The sequence below is a fragment of the Balaenoptera acutorostrata genome, chromosome X (genome assembly GCF_949987535.1).
Source record: "Balaenoptera acutorostrata chromosome X, mBalAcu1.1, whole genome shotgun sequence".
Lineage (NCBI taxonomy): Eukaryota > Metazoa > Chordata > Mammalia > Artiodactyla > Balaenopteridae > Balaenoptera > Balaenoptera acutorostrata.
The window spans coordinates 8,093,319-8,113,322 of NC_080085.1; the positions used below are offsets into that span (position 1 = coordinate 8,093,319).

The 20,004-nt window shown below is 39.9% G+C and overlaps 1 protein-coding gene and 1 non-coding gene across 5 annotated transcripts in view; both read right to left on the minus strand.

Annotated features, from left to right (window-relative positions):
• Nucleotides 1-20,004, minus strand: part of MID1 (midline 1) — a 381,356-nt gene that overhangs the window by 52,030 nt on the left and 309,322 nt on the right. For all 4 annotated transcript variants that reach the window (XM_057538393.1, XM_057538394.1, XM_057538392.1 and 1 more), the window contains exon 4: nt 8,507-8,614. In XM_057538393.1, the coding sequence (XP_057394376.1) occupies nt 8,507-8,614 (108 nt within the window). The remainder of the gene's footprint in view (nt 1-8,506; nt 8,615-20,004) is intronic.
• Nucleotides 15,293-15,365, minus strand: TRNAD-GUC (transfer RNA aspartic acid (anticodon GUC)). The gene has a single exon. It is a non-coding gene; the product is annotated as a tRNA-Asp (tRNA).

Consider the following 20,004-nt stretch of genomic DNA (forward strand, 5'->3'; position numbering starts at 1 on the left):
GGTAGGGAGGAGGCCAGTTCATCTGTTTTACAGACAAGGCTGGCTCAGGCTCCCTCCAGAATTCCTGCTAACTCCAAGAAATTCCTCCTTTCTCCAAGTCATCATTATCGTCCCCGCGCAAGTCTAATCGAAGAAAAGGAAGGAAGGAGATGTCAGGACTTGAGGCCTCTGAGGGCTGTCCAATTTCAGCTCTGTCCTACTACAGCAAACAAAGGAAATGAACGCTGAATCGTGAGGCATCAGCCACAAGACTGCAGGCAAGGGTGAGAAAGATTCTTGAAAGTAAAGGCTTAGAGAAATGAAGTGTCAAAACTCTGGGGCAAAGAGTATGTTATCTTAAGCCCGGTAAAAGATTTACCTCATTGTATATAATTATAGTGACCATCACCGCAGATTAACTGTGTTCATTAGTTGAATAAAATAACACTTATTTTACACCAAATAGAATTCAGCTGCTAACATCATTATATCCAGAGGTAAAGCTAAGAAAGGCACAGAGTCCAATTCAAGATATTAGAACGCATCCATAAGAAATTGTCAGAGGAGGAAATATTTAATCACATAACATAAAGAATGCTTTCAATTACATAGCAGAATTGAAGATATTTAATACAGTTCTAACAGCAACAACAAAATAAGGACCAAATATTCCTTTTGAATAACTTCCTGTCCTTTCGGTATACCTAATAATAGTGACCACACAGACGACAAATGGAAAAATGCTTGAACTCCATTTTCTTCTTTTTTAAAAAATTTCTATCATGATACTGGAAATTAAAAGCGACATAAGAGGAAAAGGAAGAAGTAAAAAAAAAAAAAAAAAGCCCTAAATCATGCATAAGTTGAAGCAAGCCAAAATGAGAGCCTCCTTTGAAAATATAGGAATTTTTTACAGAAAACTGTTGGCGTAGTTTTAATTTTAGTTCAGTGTGCAGTTCCATCTGATATACCAGATTGGAGCTTTTCAAACCTGGTGTGCACAAGAATCAGCTGGGGACCTTTGTTAGAGAAAAACTGTAGATGTTTGGGCCGGGACTCGCATATCCTAGGTGAGGAGTTGTAATTGGCAGGGTGGCAGGAATCTGCACTTTAACAAGCAATGAATGTTTTTTGATCTGCAGGTGATGAATCGTCCGTATGGACAGGATTAGCATTGAAAAAACTAAATGAAAGAGGAGAGGAGAAAAGAAGGTAGCAGAAAGCATTCCTGGTAGAAAGGGCAAGATAAGTTTTGTAAAACTTATTTCTCTGTGTGTGTGTGTTGTTTATGTGTGTGTTTGTGTGTGTCAGTGCTGGGTTTGATGTTATATGTATTTTTTACTGTGGGTTTCAGTAAAAAGACAAAAGAAAAGAAAAACTTCTCTAAGTTAGTTCACAAACTATGGTCTGTGGGCCATATCCAGCACACAACCTGTTTGTGCAAATAAAGTTTTAATGGTACACTGCCACGTGCATCTGTTTCTGAATCATCTGTGGCTCTGCTTTCACACTACACCGTCGGGCAGCAGCGGCCTGTTACGATAGAGACCGAAGGGCAAAACCTAAAATATTCATTATCTGGCCCTTTACAGAAAAAGTTTGCTGACTTAAACGATTCTGGTCAGATGGCCCTGCATTTGAACACACTCTGTGAAACACTGTCCTATGTGGTACCACACTTCAGAATCAGACACTGAGTGTTTAGCAATATACGGATTTCTTCATTAGAAAACACTTTTTTAATATATTACTTAAAAGTTTTTCCACGTTGGCGCTGTTCTTTTTTTCCTTTGGGAAGTGCGACGGCACGTTGTAATTTGTGGAATTCACTCCACACTCATCATGGAAATACTCTGCCTCCTTTTGGGGACATAGGCCTATTTAAAATCAATCTATTTGCTGTTTATTTTACCTTACAAATGCTTTTTAAAAGTGGCCCTTTATTTTTCTTTAAATGTATTTTAAATGCTTTTATATATACGTAGGGTTCCCATGCCAAAGTTGTTAGGTCCAAACCATTGGTCCTCAATTAAAACAAGTATCGGAATCAACAAGGACTGTCCTCAGTGTTTCTATCAGGCTATACAAAAGCCCTGACATGTAGTCCAGGGTAATTATCTTACATTTTGGAGATTCAGAGTACATAAAAGCAGTGACGAGAAGGGACCCTTTTTCTCTTTAGCTGCAGCCTTCTACCATAGGTATGTGTCTGAACAAAGACACATAATTGGCTTAATCTGGAGTTTGCTGTCAGCTTTTCCTGTGTTGGCGTGAAATTTATCCCCTATTACTGAAGAAATAAGCCAGTTCTTTCCCGGGGAGTCTCAGAGCTTCAGACTCTTCAATCAGTCTAAGTATAAAGGCTGTTGAGCTATTTATTTCAAAGAAGGTGCAATGGTCTGAGAGCAGGAATTACCAGCATGTGCTCATGTGTAATATCGCCTGATAGGCAACCTCCCCAGTTGGAGGATTTGCGGTGCGTTTGTTTCCTCCAGATCGAATGGCATTGCGATTGGCGCCAGAGACAGATGAGGGCAAAGTCACTAGCCCTTCTCTGGATTGAGTGTCTTCAGACTTCCCAACCACCAGCCTGGGCACCCAGACTGGGCACCAAGTCCATACTTGCCCTCCCTGCCCAGCCTCTCTGATTTCCAGGGTGTCGGCACCCCATGCTCTTTTCTTTAAAACGTATCTCTGACACCCAATGCCCTGGCCAGGGACTTAGTCACTGTGAATTCCCAGGTCTGGGATGAACCAGTCCTCGGTCGTGTACCAAAGTAGTAACTCAATGGAAAGCTGAACGGGGCCTTCGTCTCTTCATCTTTCCCAAGTAACACTGCCTTCTGAGATTATATCCCTGAGCAAACGTGCACTTTAAAAAAGTGACACATCTCAAACATACGGACCGTTTTTAAAGTTATATGATCAACTTTCCCATACACAGTACCGGCTTTAGCAAATGTCCCAGTGTTTTCATCATACTAGCGTCTGATTTTTCAAAAGGAAGTAAAATATTATCGATGGCATTGAAGCCTTTGTGCGTCCCTCCCTAATTTAATTCATGTCCCTCTCCAGAGGAGAACACCCTCTTGATGACTCCCAAGCATGTTGATGTATATATGCCTAAACATTATATGGGATTTTTTTGTAGTTCATCAAACTTTATATAATATTTCTCATTCCCTAAGAATCATCATAAAACTTGCTTCTATTTTTGTGATTTGTCCATATGAATACGTATCACCCTAGTTCGTTACTTTTAATTTCTGAAGACTGTTCCATTGTATAAATGTACAATTTACTTGTCTTACAAACAGCTTTACTGAGATATAATTAATATGTAAGAAACTGCACATATTTCAAGTACAAATCTGATTAGTTTTCAAATATGTGTAAACCCATGAAACAGTCCTCACATTCAAGATAATGAACATATATATCACCCCCCCCATTCTCCTCCTGTCCCTTTGTAATTCATCCCGCCCACCCCTCTGTCACTCATCGCTAAGCGTCCACTGATTTGTTTTCTGTCACTGTAGATGATTAGAAAGTGTTATTTCCAGAATTTTGTATGAATATACTCATGCAGTATATACTATTTTCTGTCTGGCTTCTTTCACTCACAATAATTATATTGAGATTCATGTTGTTGCATGTGTCAAGAGTTCACTCCTTGCTGGATAGTACTGCATTGTATGGAAATGCCACAAACCGTTCATCTATTCATCTGTTGATAGACTTCGGGTCATTTCCAGTCAGGAAATTACCCTTAATATTACCCTTAATATTAATGTGAAAATTCACATACAAGTTTTATATAAACATCTGCTTTCATTTTTCTTGGTAAACACCTGGAATGGCTGGATCGAATGGTAAGTGTATGTTTAACTACTTAAGAACCTGCCAAACAGTTTTCTAAAATATACCGTCTCCATTCTTAGAAACAGTGTGTGAGCTATAGTTCCTCCACATTCTCACCAACACTTGGCATGGTCCATCTTTTTAATTTAACTATCCTAGTAGGTAAGTAGTGGTATCTCACTGAGGTTTTAATTTGCATTTCCTTAATTATTAATGACTATGAACATCTTTTCATGTGCTTACTTGCCAGCCTTATACCTTCTTTGGTAAAGTATCTATTCAAATCTTTTATCCATTTTGGTGAAGGGGTCATCTATTTCCTTATTAATGAGTTTTGAGAACTTGTTATATATTCTGGATACGATTACTTTATTAAATAAATAATTTATAAGTATTTTCTCCTAATATGTGGCTTGTCTTTACATTCTCTTAAGAGTGCCTTTTGAGGAGAAGTTTTTACTTTTGGTGAAATACAATATATAATTATCTCTATAGTTCGTAAATATTTCTTTTATGTTTCTGCCAGTGTATATAATCTTTGGCCAACCAAAGCTCACCAAGACTTCCTCCCACGTTTTCTTTCTTCTAGAATTTTCAGAGAGTTTTTACCGTTTACATTGAGGTATATGATCCATTGACATTTAATTTTTGTATGTGGTGTGAAGTATGGATCAAGTTTCCTATCCTTATGTGTAGACAGCCTCCCCTATGTGGAGGCTAAAACTCAGCTTCCAAAGTTCCCTTCCCACTGAGTTTTCTTTGCCATTTCAGTGCATACGTTTTTCCCTCCGAAACTTCTAATTTGTTATTTTTATATCTATTTTTTTTCTTATTTCACATCCTTCTTTTGTGGTTTCACAATTTTTTGCTCTTTGAAGATAGAAGTCATTCCTTCATGTATCTCTTTGAACATCTTCTTAACATTTTCACATAAAATTAATTTCAACTGAGTTGAGAAAATGTCTTTGATTTTGTTGGCTGTATTTTTAGAAATTCAAGATCTCTTTATTTGCTTTGGAATTGTGGTTTGAGTTTCTGTTTTCAAGGGCTGAAGTCATTCATAATGTTTTTCTCCCTCCCCCACCTTGCTTAGCCTATCCTGTCTGTTTTACAGTCTCCTTCACCTCATCCTTGGGGGTCCTCATTCCAGAATCTTGTATTATCTCTGCATTTCTGAGGCTCCCATTTTGTGGAGGTATCAGAAACAGCGCAGAGCCAGGCTCCAACCCAGCTGACTTGCTCTAGACTCCCAGGCCTGAAGTTTGCTAACAGCTATGACCCTAGGTGAAGGCTGGCAATAATCTGTTTTCGGTCCCTTTGAATGAACTGAGAAGCCTTACACAGCCCATGGCATTAACCAATGAGCCTGATTTCACTTTCCCATACCATCTGGAGCATTTCTAGCCCTTTTACCCCAACGTTTCCAAAACTATTTAGCCATAGGAGTTGAAGGTGTAGCTGCTTTAGTCTCTTCCAGACCAAGTCCCAGGAGCCTGTGTCTTAAAAAGCCACCATCATGGCTTTGTAGTTTTCCTCTATTTCTGGCCCATGGAGATGTTTATCTGGTTTTGGGCCCAGCTATGTGTCTCTTTGCTTTTCTATTTTACTATGTTCTCTATCACGGACATGTGTCCAGGCTAGAGTGGGTGCACCAGACCATGAAGCCCATGCATCACCATGGCTGGAACTGGGGACACACACCCCTTCGCTACTTTGCTCTAGCTCACGAGAGGAACCCTCATGCTGGGAAGTTACGTAAGGGGAAGGAAGACCTGCTGGCCAGGAAGTTGTGGCGAGAGTCACTGCAGGCTGAATAAGGGCCCCCAAAGATGTCCACATCCTAATCCCAGGAGTTTTAAAAATATGTTACCTTACATGACAAAAGGGACTTTGCAGATGTGATTAAGTGCAGGATCTGGAGATGGGGGATATCCTAGATTATCTGGTTGACCCCAATGTAATTATAAGGGTCCTTATTAGAGAGAACCGGGAGAGTCTGCGCCAGAGAAAGAGATTTGAGGATGGGTGCAATGCTCAGAGTGATATGATGAAGAAACCACAAGCCAAGGAATGTGGGTGGCTTCTAAAAGCCAGAAAAGAAATGGATTCTGCCCTAGAGCCTCCAGAAAGAAACAGCACTGCTGAAATCTTAACTTTAGCCCAGTTGTGACTGATTTTAGACTTCTGACCTCCAAAAGGTCAGGTATCAATAAATCTGTGTTGTTTGAAGCCACCAAGTTTGGGGTAATCTGTTCCAGCAGCAATCAAGAAGTAATATGCATACTGAGAGCTGATCCCTGCACACGACCACGTAAAGGCAACAAATTACCTTCCACATGTACGTTAATAATTAATTACAGCTGTTTTCAGGCTCTCATGTGCCTGAGAACCTGAAAGACGTCAGGTATTAAGAGAAATACACATGGTGCATGATGACAGAAGAGGAAGTAGATCCTGTACAGATTCCAGGCTGACATTCAGGATAATTTTTATGTGGGGGAAAGTAGCTGTTCAACACATCTGAGTCCGACCCTGGCCAGGGAATAATTGTGTATTAATTTGATAATCTACTGGAACAGCTTCCAGAACTATTTGATTTGACTTCAACTTTTCTGATCACCATCACAATGTACATGTATACATATTTTTCAATCTATACAGACAAAGCAGTCTAAAACATTCTTCAATATTAGAAGCACCTTTCAAAGTTTGAAGAAAACAGGGCTTCCCTGGTGGCGCAGTGGTTGAGATTCTGCCTGCCAATGTAGGGGACACGGGTTCGAGCCCTGGTCTGGGAAGATCCCACATGCCGCGGAGCAACTGGGCCCGTGAGCCACAACTACTGAGCCTGCGCGTCTGGAGCCTGTGCTCCGCAACAAGAGAGGCCGCGATAGTGAGAGGCCAGCGCACCGCGATGAAGAGTGGCCGCCACTCGCCGCAACTAGAGAAAGCCCTCGCACAGAAACGAAGACCCAACACAGTCAAAAAAAATTTTTTTTAAAAATAAATAATAAATAAATTAAAAAATAAAAATAAAATAATTAATTAAAAAAAGTTTGAAGAAAACAGAGAAGAGCACATATATTAGCTGTTGTAATCTCTGTGTACTACTTAATACTTGCCAACTGGATTTAATTATACGTGTCATTATAGTTATGAGCAGTAATAATAGAAATTCATGAATTGACTGGGTCTGGAAGGAATGTTTCTATTTTTAGATATTTACAAAATTGTCTTGTGAGGGTGGCAGAGAAATGGGGAAAATAAAGTAGATCGTAAGTATTTCAATAAAAATATGACTAATTTTGGGGCTTCCCTGGTGGCGCAGTGGTTGAGAATCTGCCTGCTAATGCAGGGAACACAGGTTCGAGCCCTGGTCTGGGAAGATCCCACATGTCGCAGAGCAACAAGGCCCGTGAGTCACAACTACTGAGCCTGCGCGTCTGGAGCCTGTGCTCCGCAACAAGAGAGGCCGCGATAGTGAGAGGCCCGCGCACCGTGATGAAGAGTGGCCCCTACTTGCCGCAAATGGAGAAAGCCCTCGCACAGAAACGAAGACCAAATGCAGCCAAAAATAAATTAAAAAAAAAAAACAGTTTAAACGAATAGAACTGATATTTTTTTTTTAAATGACTAATTTAAAAATAGAATAAAGTGATGGATTCTTAAGTTATCAACATTTCTGAATAAATTTTGAATAAATAAGAAGATGGCCATAAAGAATATAACCTAAATTTGTGAATTGCTTTTTGAATATAGTTTACTATAAAACCATAGGAATTTTAAACATACAAACATTAGCAAAGAAGTACTATTAATACTGTATATCCACAAAGGGGTATAAGATATAGTGAAACTACAGGAGTTTTGCCACGATGAAATGACACCTGTCTAAATTCCCTCAAGAGCATGAGAAAGCACTTCATAATTTCTGTATATGAAGTCTGATTCATTTAAACATTTATTTAATACTGTTTTGATTGCTAGGATATAGCAATAAATATGAAATGAACTTTTCCTCTATGGAACCCACCTTCTCATAGAGAAGAGAGATGGAAAACAGTGGCTATAATAGACCAGCGCTCCATGCTGTGCCCTGGAGTTGGGTAATGGAGCAGCCTTTGTATTACAGGTGTGCACAGGAGACCATAACACAAAGAAAGGGTGGAGGAAAAAATGGCCAACCAAGAGGCTTTGAACTACGTCTTAAAGACTTAGGACGAGGGGGCTTCCCTTGTGGCGCAGTGGTTGAGAGTCCGCCTGCCAATGCAGGGGACACGGGTTCGAGCCCTGGTCTGGGAAGATCCCACATGCCGCGGAGCAACTGGGCCCGTGAGCCACGACTACTGACCCTGCGCGTCTGGAGCCTGTGCTCCGCAACAAGAGAGGCCGCGATAGTGAGAGGCCCGCGCACCGCGATGAAGAGTGGCCCCCACTCGCCGCAACTGGAGAAAGCCCTCGCACAGAAACGAAGACCCAACACAGCCAAAAATAAAAATAATAAATAAATAATAAATTTTAAAAAATTAAAAAAAAAAAGACTTAGGACGAGATGACAGACAATATAGAAAAAGGGGTCATTCAATATTTCCTAAGCTATTGAAGTGCATGGGAGTATATTTTCTCTAGGTAGAGAATACAAGACCTTCGGCCCTAGAAATCGTACCTTCCCTTCTTTGATCTTGGTTCCAATAATTTGTCGTCTTTGCTGAATGATCTCAATAAGAAGATCACACTCCTCCATCAATTTGGCTTCTTGACGTGATGCATTGACCTATGGGATAGATAAAATGGTGAGCATTAATTTGGTGTTTGTTTTAGTTAAATGCTCTTTTTAAAATGTAGACTAGTATATTTCTGGTAATTGCTGAAAAAATATTTTATTAAAGAATTTATTGAGGTATAGTTGCTATACAATATTATATAAGTTTCAGGTGTACACATAGTGATTCACAATTTTTAAAGGTTATATTCCATTTATAGTTATTATTAAATATTGGCTATATTCCCTGTGTTGTACAATATATCCTTGTAGCTTATCTATTTTATACATAGTAGTTTGTACCTCTTATTCCCCTACCCCATCTTGCCCCTCCCCTCTTCCCTCTCCCCACTCGTAACCACTAGTTTGTTCTCTATATCTGTCATGAAAAGATATTTTATTTTTTTATTTGTCTACTGTTTTCTTTTTTTTAACATCTTTATTGGAGTATAATTGCTTTACAATGTTCTGTTAGTTTCTGCTGTACAACAAAGTGAATCATCTGTACGTATACATATATCCCAATGTCCCCTCCCTCTTGCGTCTCCCTCTCACCCTCCCTATCCCACCCCTGTAGGTGGTCACAAAGCACTGAGCTGACCTCCCTGTGCTATGCGGCTGCTTCCCACCAGCTATCTATTTTACATCTGGTAGTGTATGTATGTCAATGCCGCTCTCTCACTTTGTCCCAGTTTACCCTTCCCCCTCCCCGTCCTCAAGTCCATTCTCTACGTCTGCGTCTTTATTCCTGTCCTGCCCCTAGGCTCTTCAGAACCTTTTCTTTCTTTTTTGTAGATTCCATATATATGTGTTAGCATACGGTATTTGTTTTTCTCTTTCTGACTTACTTCACTCTGTATGACAGACTCTAGGTCCATCCACCTCACTACAAGTAACTCAATTTCTTTTTATGGCTGAGTAATATTCCACTGTATATATGTGCCACATCTTCTTTATCCATTCATCTGTCGATGGACACTTAGGTTGCTTCCATGTCCTGGCTATTGTAAACAGTGCTGCAATGAACATTGTGGTACATGTCTCTTTTTGAATAATGGTTTTCTCGGGGTATATGCCCAGTAGTGGGATTGCTGGGTCATACGGTAGTTCTATTTTTAGTTTTTTAAGGAACCTCCATACTGTTCTCCATAGTGGCTGTATCAATTTTCATTCCTACCAACAGTGCAAGAGTGTTCCCTATGAAAAGATATTTTAAATGTTAACTCTTCTTCCAATTATGCAGGGATGGCAAATATAGGACTTACATGTCCACTCCCTATCTTCTTGCACCTCTGGAAAACATTTATTATCCAATGATAGCAGTCTTTTTTGCTAAGCCATACTGAACCTCAGGATATTTCTTTTTTTAAAAAAATATTTATTTATTTGGCCGTGCTGGGTCTTAGTTGCAGCATGCGGGGTCTTTGTTGCCATGTGCGGGATCTTTAGTTGTGGCATGCAGGACCTAGCTCCCTGACCAGGGGTCGAACCCAGGCCCCCTGCACTGGGAGCACGGAGTCTTAACCACTGGACCACCCGGGAAGTCCCTCAGGATCTTTCTTAACACACCATGTACCTAGCTATTACCAATTGATTGAAAATTGACACTTGAAATATATTTGCAATTCCTGCTTTTATATTTTGCAGGAAAGTGCAATTTTAGCCTGTTAAACATAAAAAGTTAGAAAAAACTAATATTATTCTTTTATGGAGGATAGATTATGATCAGTATCTTTGGACAAATTTTCCAAAAGCAAGACAGCAAGGTTACATTACATTTATTTAACTTTTCTTTTATATACAGACATGAACTTTGTATTTAATCACTATAAAAACATCAAAAAGGAAAAGGATGGTTGAATATCTTATTAATCTTATGACATAATTTTAAATCTTACTTCTGGTATATTTCAGGAAGACCAGGGTTCTACAGTGAAAGCCTGCCATTCTCCTGGAAAGGTAGATCATTGTAGAATGGCTTGTATTTGAAGTTTTTAAGGCTCATTGTATGCAAGGGAGGGTTAAAATTAGCTCATTCTTGGCAACTGGGCTTGGGAAATACTCTGCACGTGCTATTTCCTCCATCTCATGACAATTCTGAAATGCTTATTCACAGACAGAGACCCAGAAATCACAGCTGTGGGAAATGGAGATAGCATGCATGAGTTTTATGATTTTAACACAGCACAGGAGAAGTTGCAGTGTTACAAAGAACGACAATAGCATTGATTACTCCAGTATAACTCAGGGAGGAGACATGGCCCAGTCATTAAGCCCTTTTGATTAGGGATACTTTCTTTAACTGGAGTAATTTCAATCTCTATGAATGACACAAACCGGAAGTGGGGTCAGGAGTTCAGAATAAAAATTCACTGATGGCTGTTCAGAGAAATCATGTCCTGTTTCCAGAGACCAGGATTCCTTGAGTTTTATTCCTGATCACTGTAAGACAGACAACTCAAGAGACAACTCAAGATACCGTCTTATTGAGAAGATGATGGTCACTGGCCATTTGCAGCAAACTATGAGATCATGTCCTATGTCAGATTAGCACACAGACATATTTGCTAAATGTTTAATAAACAAAAGAAAGAATTAAGAATGCATTGACGGACAAGCACAGAACGTGGAACTCAGGCTAATATTTCAAGGAAGTTAATCACTGGGCTCAATTTCTCTTACCATTACTTTTCTGTCATCATTTCTAGTCCCCTTGAGGCTTCTCAAATAAGTTGAGCTACCTATGGAAATATTTACTTGAAACCCCACTACTCTCAAGAAATTTCTTGTCATTTCTTTTGACTTCAAACTGAATTTAATAACTGACTACAACCGAGCTGTGAAAAGGATGGGATCATATTGAAACCATGGGCCCATTATAATGGAGAAAGTGAAATTTCTGGAAAATAGCACCTTACACTTGAAAAGTATCTCCTAGAATGAGCCCTCAGAGCTAAGTTGTACTTGAACATACGATCAAGGTCAATCCAATTGGGTGCAAGCTCCATAAAGGGAGGGATCTCTGGCTGTTGTATGGAATGAGACGTCTATCCCAAGCATCTGGCGCCATATTTGGCACAAAATAGGCATTCAAAAACTATTTGTTGAATGAACAGATAGTGAAAATGATCTTCCAACAAGAGACAAGGTAAAATGTAATGAAGCAAGTAGCTCTCATGATATATTACAAGCACTCAATATGCAGGTATTGGATTTATTGGTTTTCTAGGACTGTATAGACACAAAAATATGTCTTAAGTTGTTTTTTTAGGGGGAAGGGTGTTGATTTTTTTTTTTTACAGCCTTATTGAAATATACTTCACATATCATAAAATTCACCCATTTCAAGTGTACGGTTTGTGGGTTTGAGTGTATTCAGAGTTCTATAATCATCATCACAATCTAATTTTAGAAAACTTTCAATATCCCCTAAAGAATTCCCATACCCATTTGCAGTAACTCCACATTCCTGCTACCCACCCCATTTCGAGGCTTAGGTAACCACTAATCTATGTTCTGTCTCTTTATGGATTTGCCTGTTCTGGACATTTCATAAAAATGGAATCAAACAATATGCGATCCTTTTTGTCTGGCTTATTTCACTTAGCATAATGTTTTCAAGATTTCTCCAAGTCATAGCATGTGTCAGTACTTCATTCCTTTTTATGCCAAATATTATTCCATTTAAGCAATATACCACATTTTGTTTATCCATTCTCTAGTAGATGGACATGTGGAGTGCTTCTACTTTTTAGTTACTATAAACAATATTGCTATGAACATTCATGTATAAATTTTTGTGTGCACATATGTATTCATTCTTCTTGAGTATAGGAGTAGAATTGCCGGGTCACATGTTAATTCTGTGTTTAACTTTTTGAGGAACTGCCAAACTGTTTTCCAAAGGGGCCGCATCATTTTATATTCCAACAAGAAGTATGTGAGGCTTCCAATTTCTCCACATCCTTGTCAACACTTGATACTGTCTGTCTTTTTTGTTTTGTTCATCCTAGTGGGTGTGGAGTGGCATCTCATTGTGGTTTTGATTTGCATTTCCCTGATGGCTAATGATGTTGAGCATCTTTTCATGTGCTTCTTGGCCATATGTGTACCTAATTTAGAGATAAGACTATTCAGATCCTTTGCTCATTATGTAATTGGGCCATTTGTCTTATATAGTTGAATTGTATGATTTCTTTATATATTCTGGATACAAGTCCCTTATTAGCTATGTGATTTGCAAATCTTTTCTCCCATTCTGTGGGTTGTCTTTTCATTTTCTTGATGGTGACTTTTGAAGCACAAAAGTTCTTAATTTTGATGGAGTCTAATTTATCTATTGTTCTACTGTCACTTGTGCTTTTGGTGTTGTAGCTAAGAAACCTAATCCAAGGTCATGAAGATTTATACCTCAGTTTTCCTCTAGAAGTTTTATCTCTTACACTTATGTCTACAAACCATTTTAAATTAAGTTTTGTGTATTATTATGAGAAGTAGGGGTCCAACTTCATCCTTATATTTATGGATATCCAGTTGCCTAAGCACTATTTATTGAAAAGACTATTCTTTCCTCCGTTGAAGTGTCTTAGCACTTGGTCAAAACTCAATTGACCATATTGTGAGGTCCTTAGGTTTTGATGTGGTTGCTAACATATTCTCTGCTTAAAGATATTCTGGTTTTCGTAACTCAAAAAGACACATGCACCCCAATGTTCATCGCAGCACTATTTACAATAGCCAGGTCATGGAAGCAACCTAAATGCCCATCGACAGACGAATGGATAAAGAAGATGTGGTACATCTATACGATGGAATATTACTCAGCCATAAAAAGGAACGAAATTGGATCATTTGCAGAGACGTGGATGGACCTAGAGACTGTCATACAGAGTGAAGCAAGTCAGAAAGAGAAAAACAAATATCATATATTAACGCATGTATGTGGAATCTAGAAAAATGGTACAGATGAACCTGTTTGCAAGGCAGAAATAGAGACAGAGACGTAGAGAACAAACGTATGGACACCAAGGGGGGGAAAGGGGAGGTGGGATAAATTGGGAGATTGGGATTGACATATATATACTAACTAATATGTATAAAATAGATAACTAACAAAACCTGCTGTATAGCATAGGGAACTCCACTTCGCTGTACAGTAGAAACTAACACAACATTGTAAAACAACTATACCCCCCCCCAAAAAAAAGATATTCTGGTTTTGACTGAACCTAGTGAGACCCTGCTAGTAACTCTAGAGTAGGTGCCATGACATGTGGTATCAAGTACGAGCTCTGCTCGTAGGATGATACTGAGAAAGGCAAGGAGTATGTCCATTTCTAAGTTGTCCTATTTTGTAAAATGAGGTGAATATTATCTGCTCTCTCAGTCAAGTGGGATTTTTGTGGTAAATACAATACCACAATATATGAGGAATAATATATGGGGAAATGACTTACATTATGAAGCCATAGACAAATCTGCATTGGGAAGTAGTTTTGTTAAGAGACTATGATTTAGTTTGGGATCTATTTCACTCTCAAACTCATTGCAATTTGGGTTACTCTATGGTAGGAAAAGTGTCTCAGTCGCCATCATAACGTGGGGTTCAATTTAATCCAAATTCTGACTGATCGATATTTACAATGAATAGGTTTGTTTTACCAACAAAGTGGACTGAAATCTACTTTGTTGAGCCAAATATGTTTTGAGAAAGCTGATACTGCAACCACCATCGTCCCAAAATATAAATTCCCAGAAATTGGGGAATATCATCTGATCATTTTAGGCCAAGTATTATCCTGAGATCGTTCAAAGAATACAGATGTGACTCCTTTGAAACTGGGAAAGTTGAATCTCTTTTTCCACTTTGATGAAGCTTCCAAATATTTGTAACCCTACCATTCTTATATTCCAAAAGGTACAATAAAATGAGTTGAATGCTATCCTATATTTCTAAAATCCTTCCAGTACAAAGAAGTTTTCCACAGTTGTGCTGTTTCATTTGTCACTTAAAAAAAAAAAGTTAATGATTTCATTGGACTTCATTTCTTATACGGGCTATTAATTAAAATATGGCAGGGTTTACTGGTTACTTGCAGTGTGTTCAGGTGTTTCCAGTTCCCAGTTTTGGTTTGGAAGCTGGCAGCTCCTGGTTATGATTTTAGCTTTTATTTCTGATTCACATCTTTTGATTCAGAAGCCACGAACGCTGATGGAAGTGCTCTGAGTAGGGCCAATCTAAGGATTCAAGAAACAACCCCCAAACCTTCTTTTACAGACCTACACTTCCACCTTTGTGTCATAAGTCTCCTTCTTGGTCCTTAACCTAAAGACAAGGGGGATGGAGAGAATTAGGAATGATGGCCAGTGGTAGCAACTGCTGTATACCACCTCTGGACCACATGGAAATGGGGTGCTTATCCTATACAGCCCTTCACATCGCAGGACAAAATATAGCTTAAAACTGAGCCCTCTTCCCATTTCAGGCTCCTCACTGCTACTTTTTTTCTCACCTTCATTGCACTCATGAGTAAATATCACATCAGCCCCTCATGAGGAGAAATTCGGTCACTCTCACCTCATCTCTGTGTTGGCCTCAACCATGTGCTACCATGTATCTTCTCTACATCTGGAGTTACAGCTTCCTTTCTTTTCTTTTTTGGCCGTGCCACATGGCTTGTGGGATCTTAGCTCCCCGACCAGGGATCGAACCCGGGCCCTCGGCAGTGACAGCACGGAGTCCTAACCACTGGACCACCAGGGAAGTCCCCACAGCTTCCTTTCTTGCCGTGAAATGAGCCATCCTCCCCACCGTTGTCTCCTAGTCTTTAGTACTAACTTTGTCTCTTTGCAAAATACTCTAAGTTAAATTCTTCTAAAGTGAGATCTAATCCCAATTCTTTCAGAACTTATTTCTTCTTTCCGGAGTTATCACCCTATCTTTTTAAAGGCCCTAACGAACACCTTTCTCGGAGACTGGAAGTACCATAGCCGATGTCACACAAACTCAAGCCATGACTGCTCTCAGAATACACTTGCAGCCTTCACTTTGAAAGAGCTACATACCACTGTTGATCCATTCACCTTTCCATTCACTTATTCATTCAAATAACAGCAACTGGGTTCCCACAGTGTATCAACCAGCATTCCAAGTGCTGGGCATACATTGGGACCCAAGACAGACAAAGTTCCCATTATCACAGAGTTTACACGTAAGCGAAGGGAAACAGGCTGAACAAGCCAAGAAATAAATAAAACTTTCAGATCGTGACGTGTGTAAAGGAAATCACAGAGGGTAATGTGATCGAACACGGCTGAGAGGAGGGTCTTTCTTAATAGTGGTCATGATCAGACAAGAATTCTCTGACAAGTCTCTCGAGGGATGAAAAGGAACCAGCCAAAAGATGTGGAAAGGGTGTCTGCAGGCACTCCTGATGCTGCTTTTTTGTTTGTTTTTGTATTTAGCAATGTCTTTTAATTTATTTTTTTAAACATCTTTATTGGAGTATGATGGATTTAACAGACCTCCTTGCAAACATTTAAAAATTCGTTTGTGACCTCCACATCAATACTTGGGGCCTTTTCACATCCATTTGCAGACAGGCTCAGAGCGTGAAAAAAAATGAGCCAGCACCCAGCTGCGGTTGAACAAGACACGTTCCGCCTTCTTGTGGCAGCTCTCATAGAACCACAGGATGGGGACAACAGAAGTGGCAGAGCATTGAGCAAGCAGCGCCGGCTCTGCAGCGAGTGAGACTGGGTCTGAGTCCCCGCTCTAGCATCTGTTAGTGGGGCCACCTCAGCCAAGTCACTTAACACTTCGAAACCTCCTTTTCTTGTTTATAAAATAAAGAAAATACAATCAACCAGGATGACTTGTTTTTAGGATTTAAGATTATAATCTATGTGTGGGGTGTGTGTGTGTATGTATTTCCCTGAAGAGCAATGGTTCATTATTAGCCAGTGTTCCTGGTGACTTTATGGAATTTAAGTACTGTGAATAACGAGAATGCATTGTATTTATCTTCGATCTAGTGTGTTCACAATTGTCCTAAACTAACTTTTTTGGGGGCAGGAAGGGTAAAATGGGAAGGGAAATTTGTAAGATACAGAAGAAGAGAGTCTTGCTTGTAGGGAGTTGCTAACCCACTGTCTCCTATTCCTAGGGTAATTTTGCAGCTTCTCTTTGACAGACTCTGACTTTCTGATCCATTAGAGCCCAGTGAAAGAGAAACTGGCAAGTTGAATAATGAAGTGAGGCCATTGCTCCTGTCTCACCCTAGCAGTAGCCCTGAGAGCTAATTCACCACAGGGCCACCGGTCGCATTCATGCTTGGATCAGCTACCAAGAATCAGCCACAGTCCCGTGTAAGTTGCCACTGGGTGCACAGTTTATCTGCCTTTTTTAGAAATGCAGTTACATGTACACATTCCCCAGATTAGTTAATGATCACATAAATGGGTTGGCTATTTTCTCCAGAGCACTTGGTTAGCCAGGCCCAGTAAAAAGTCCCCCCGCTAAATTTTATGGTGTAATAGTGTTACAGTATTTCACAGAAGGGGTGGGGTGAAATGGACAATTTATTATTTTGTTCTTGTCATATGTATATACACATTAAAGGGATTTAATTACATCCACACACTAAAAATTGCACTACGTGTCTGTGAAATGTTCCTTAGAAGTCTGTAAAGTTTCTAAGTATTTCTAAAAACTTGCTCTTTTAATTTTTAAAAAAAAATATATTTATTTATTTTTGGCTGCGTTGGGTCTTTGTTGCTGTGCGTGGGCTTTCTCTCATTGCGGTGCGCAGGCTTCTCATTGCGGTGGCTTCTCGTTGCGGAGCACGGGCTCTAGGCGCGCAGGCTTCAGTAGTTGTGCCACACAGGCTCAGTAGTTGTGGCTCGCGGGCTCTAGAGTGCAGGCTCAGTAGTTGTGGCGCACGGGCTTAGTTGCTCCGCGGCATGTGGGATCTTCCCGGACCAGGGCTTGAACCCGTGTCGCCTGCATTGGCAGGCGGGTTCTTAACCACTGCGCCACCAGGGAAGCCCCTGCTCTTTTAATTTGACTTGTATTCCACTGAGATGTTCAGTGCAGGGTATAAACATCATCAGATTTCAGATATGTGTGGCCTTCACATCTTTAGAAATATTTTATGGAACTCTTATAAGGAAACATCAATGTGGAAAAATATCTGGCCACTTCGCACAGGTGGAATTGGACTAATATGCATGTTAAAAACCTCTAGATTTTCAGAGTAAAACCTTTCAATTCCTCTTGTGAAAAGGATATGCTGACTTGATAGATCACTTCCTATTCATACCCACTGCAAACAATGAAGTAAGCCTAGGAGAGGATGACCCCGATGTGCTAGGGAAAGGAAACTTTATTCCAGGGTGTTGAGGAAAGAAGGGTGCTAGCACTGCACAATTCCACAGGCCACCATTCACCTTGTTTTTTGTTTGAGATTTTTTTTTTTTTTTGATGTGGACCATTTTTAAAGTCTTTATTGAACTTGTTACAATATTGCTTCGGTTTTATGTTTTGGTTTTTTGGCCACGAGGCATGTGGGATCTTAGCTCCTTGACCAGGTATCGAACCCGCACCCCCTGCATCGGAGGGCAAAGTCTTAACCACTGAACCTCCAGGGAAGTCCCCACCATTCACTTTGAAAGCACGAGAATGGTGCCCCCGCCAACCTGTGCGGCCCAGGAGAGCCCCCTACCACGCTGGCCCACCATTAATATACTCTTGATATTGTACCCCTTTGGTTTAAGACTCTAAACCTTGATCCCCTGAAATCACTACCAACAAGATTGGGGGTTTAGAAGACAAATGTCTACTTTACAAATTTGCCTAGAATTGGTCCTCCTGGCAAAAGCAAAGCTGCACCGTGATTCAAATGACGGTGACCTTGAGAAAGGTCAAAACTCTTTTTTGGATGCTCAACGTTGCTAATTATTAGAGAAATGCAAATCAAAACTACAATGAGGTATCACCTCACACCAGTCAGAATGGCCATCATTAAAAAAATCAACAAATAAGAAATGCTGGAGAGGATGTGGAGAAAAGGGAACCCTCCTACACTGTTGGTGGGAATGTAACTTGGTGCAGCCACTGTGGAGAACAGTATGCAGGTTCCTTAAAAAACTAAAAATAGAGTTGCCATATTATCCAGCAATCCCACTCCTGGGCATATATCCAGACAGAACTATAATTCAAAAAGGTACATGCACCCCTGTGTTCACAGCAGCAGTATTTATAATAGCCAATACATGGAAACAACCTAAATGTCCATCAACAGATGAATGGATAAAGAAGATGTGGTATAGGGACTTCCCTGGTGGTCCAGTGGTAAAGAATCCACCTTGCAATGCAGGGGACGTGGGTTCGATCCCTGGTCGGCGAACTAAGATCCCACATGCCGCGGGGCAACTAAGCCTGCGTGCCACAACTACAGAGCCCACGTGCTCTGGAACCTGCACGCCACAACTACAGAGCCCACGTGCCCTGGAGCCTGCACGCCACAACTAGAGAAGAGAAAACCCACACGCCACAATGAAGATCCTGCGTGCCACAACTAAGACCCGAGGCAGCCAAAAATAAATAAAATAAATCTTTTAAAAAAAGAAGATGTGGTATATACATATAATGGAATATTACTCAGCCATAAAAAAGAATGAAATAATGCCATTTGCAGCAACATGGACCTAGAGATTATCATATTAAGTTAAATGAGAAAGAGAAAGACAAATACCATATGATGTCACTTACATGTGGAATCTAAAATATGACACAAATGAACTTATCTACAAAACAGAAACAGACTCACAGACCTAGAGAACAGGCTTGTGGTCACCAAGGGGGAGGGATGGATTGGGAGTTTGCGGTCAGCAGATGCAGGCTAGTATACATAGAATGGATAAACAACAAGGTCCTACTGTAGAGCACAGGGGACTATATTCAATATCCTGTGATAAACCATAATGGAAAAGAATATGAACAAGAATGTATATATATGTATAACTGAATTACTTTGCTGTGCAGCAGAAATTAACACAACATTGTAAGTCAACTATACTTCAATAAAATAAATTTTAAAAAAACCCTTTATGGTTTGCTGCTATGTTGATATTGTTGCTATTGTTTAAACTCAATAGCACTTTTCTCTATTACGAAGAATATGGAATTTTGAGTCTGCATCCAAACTTAAAGGGATTAGTGTTATTGTATCTTAATAACACTACTATTTCACACTGTTATATGTCACAATGTCCCTAACAATCCTGTCTCGTTCAAAAAGAAAAACACCGGAGGAGTGAATTCCAATACGCCCAGGGCTGGAGCAACTAAAGCACCACTGAGCAGCAGAGGAGCTAATGATGTGGCCGGGAAGACGAGGGTA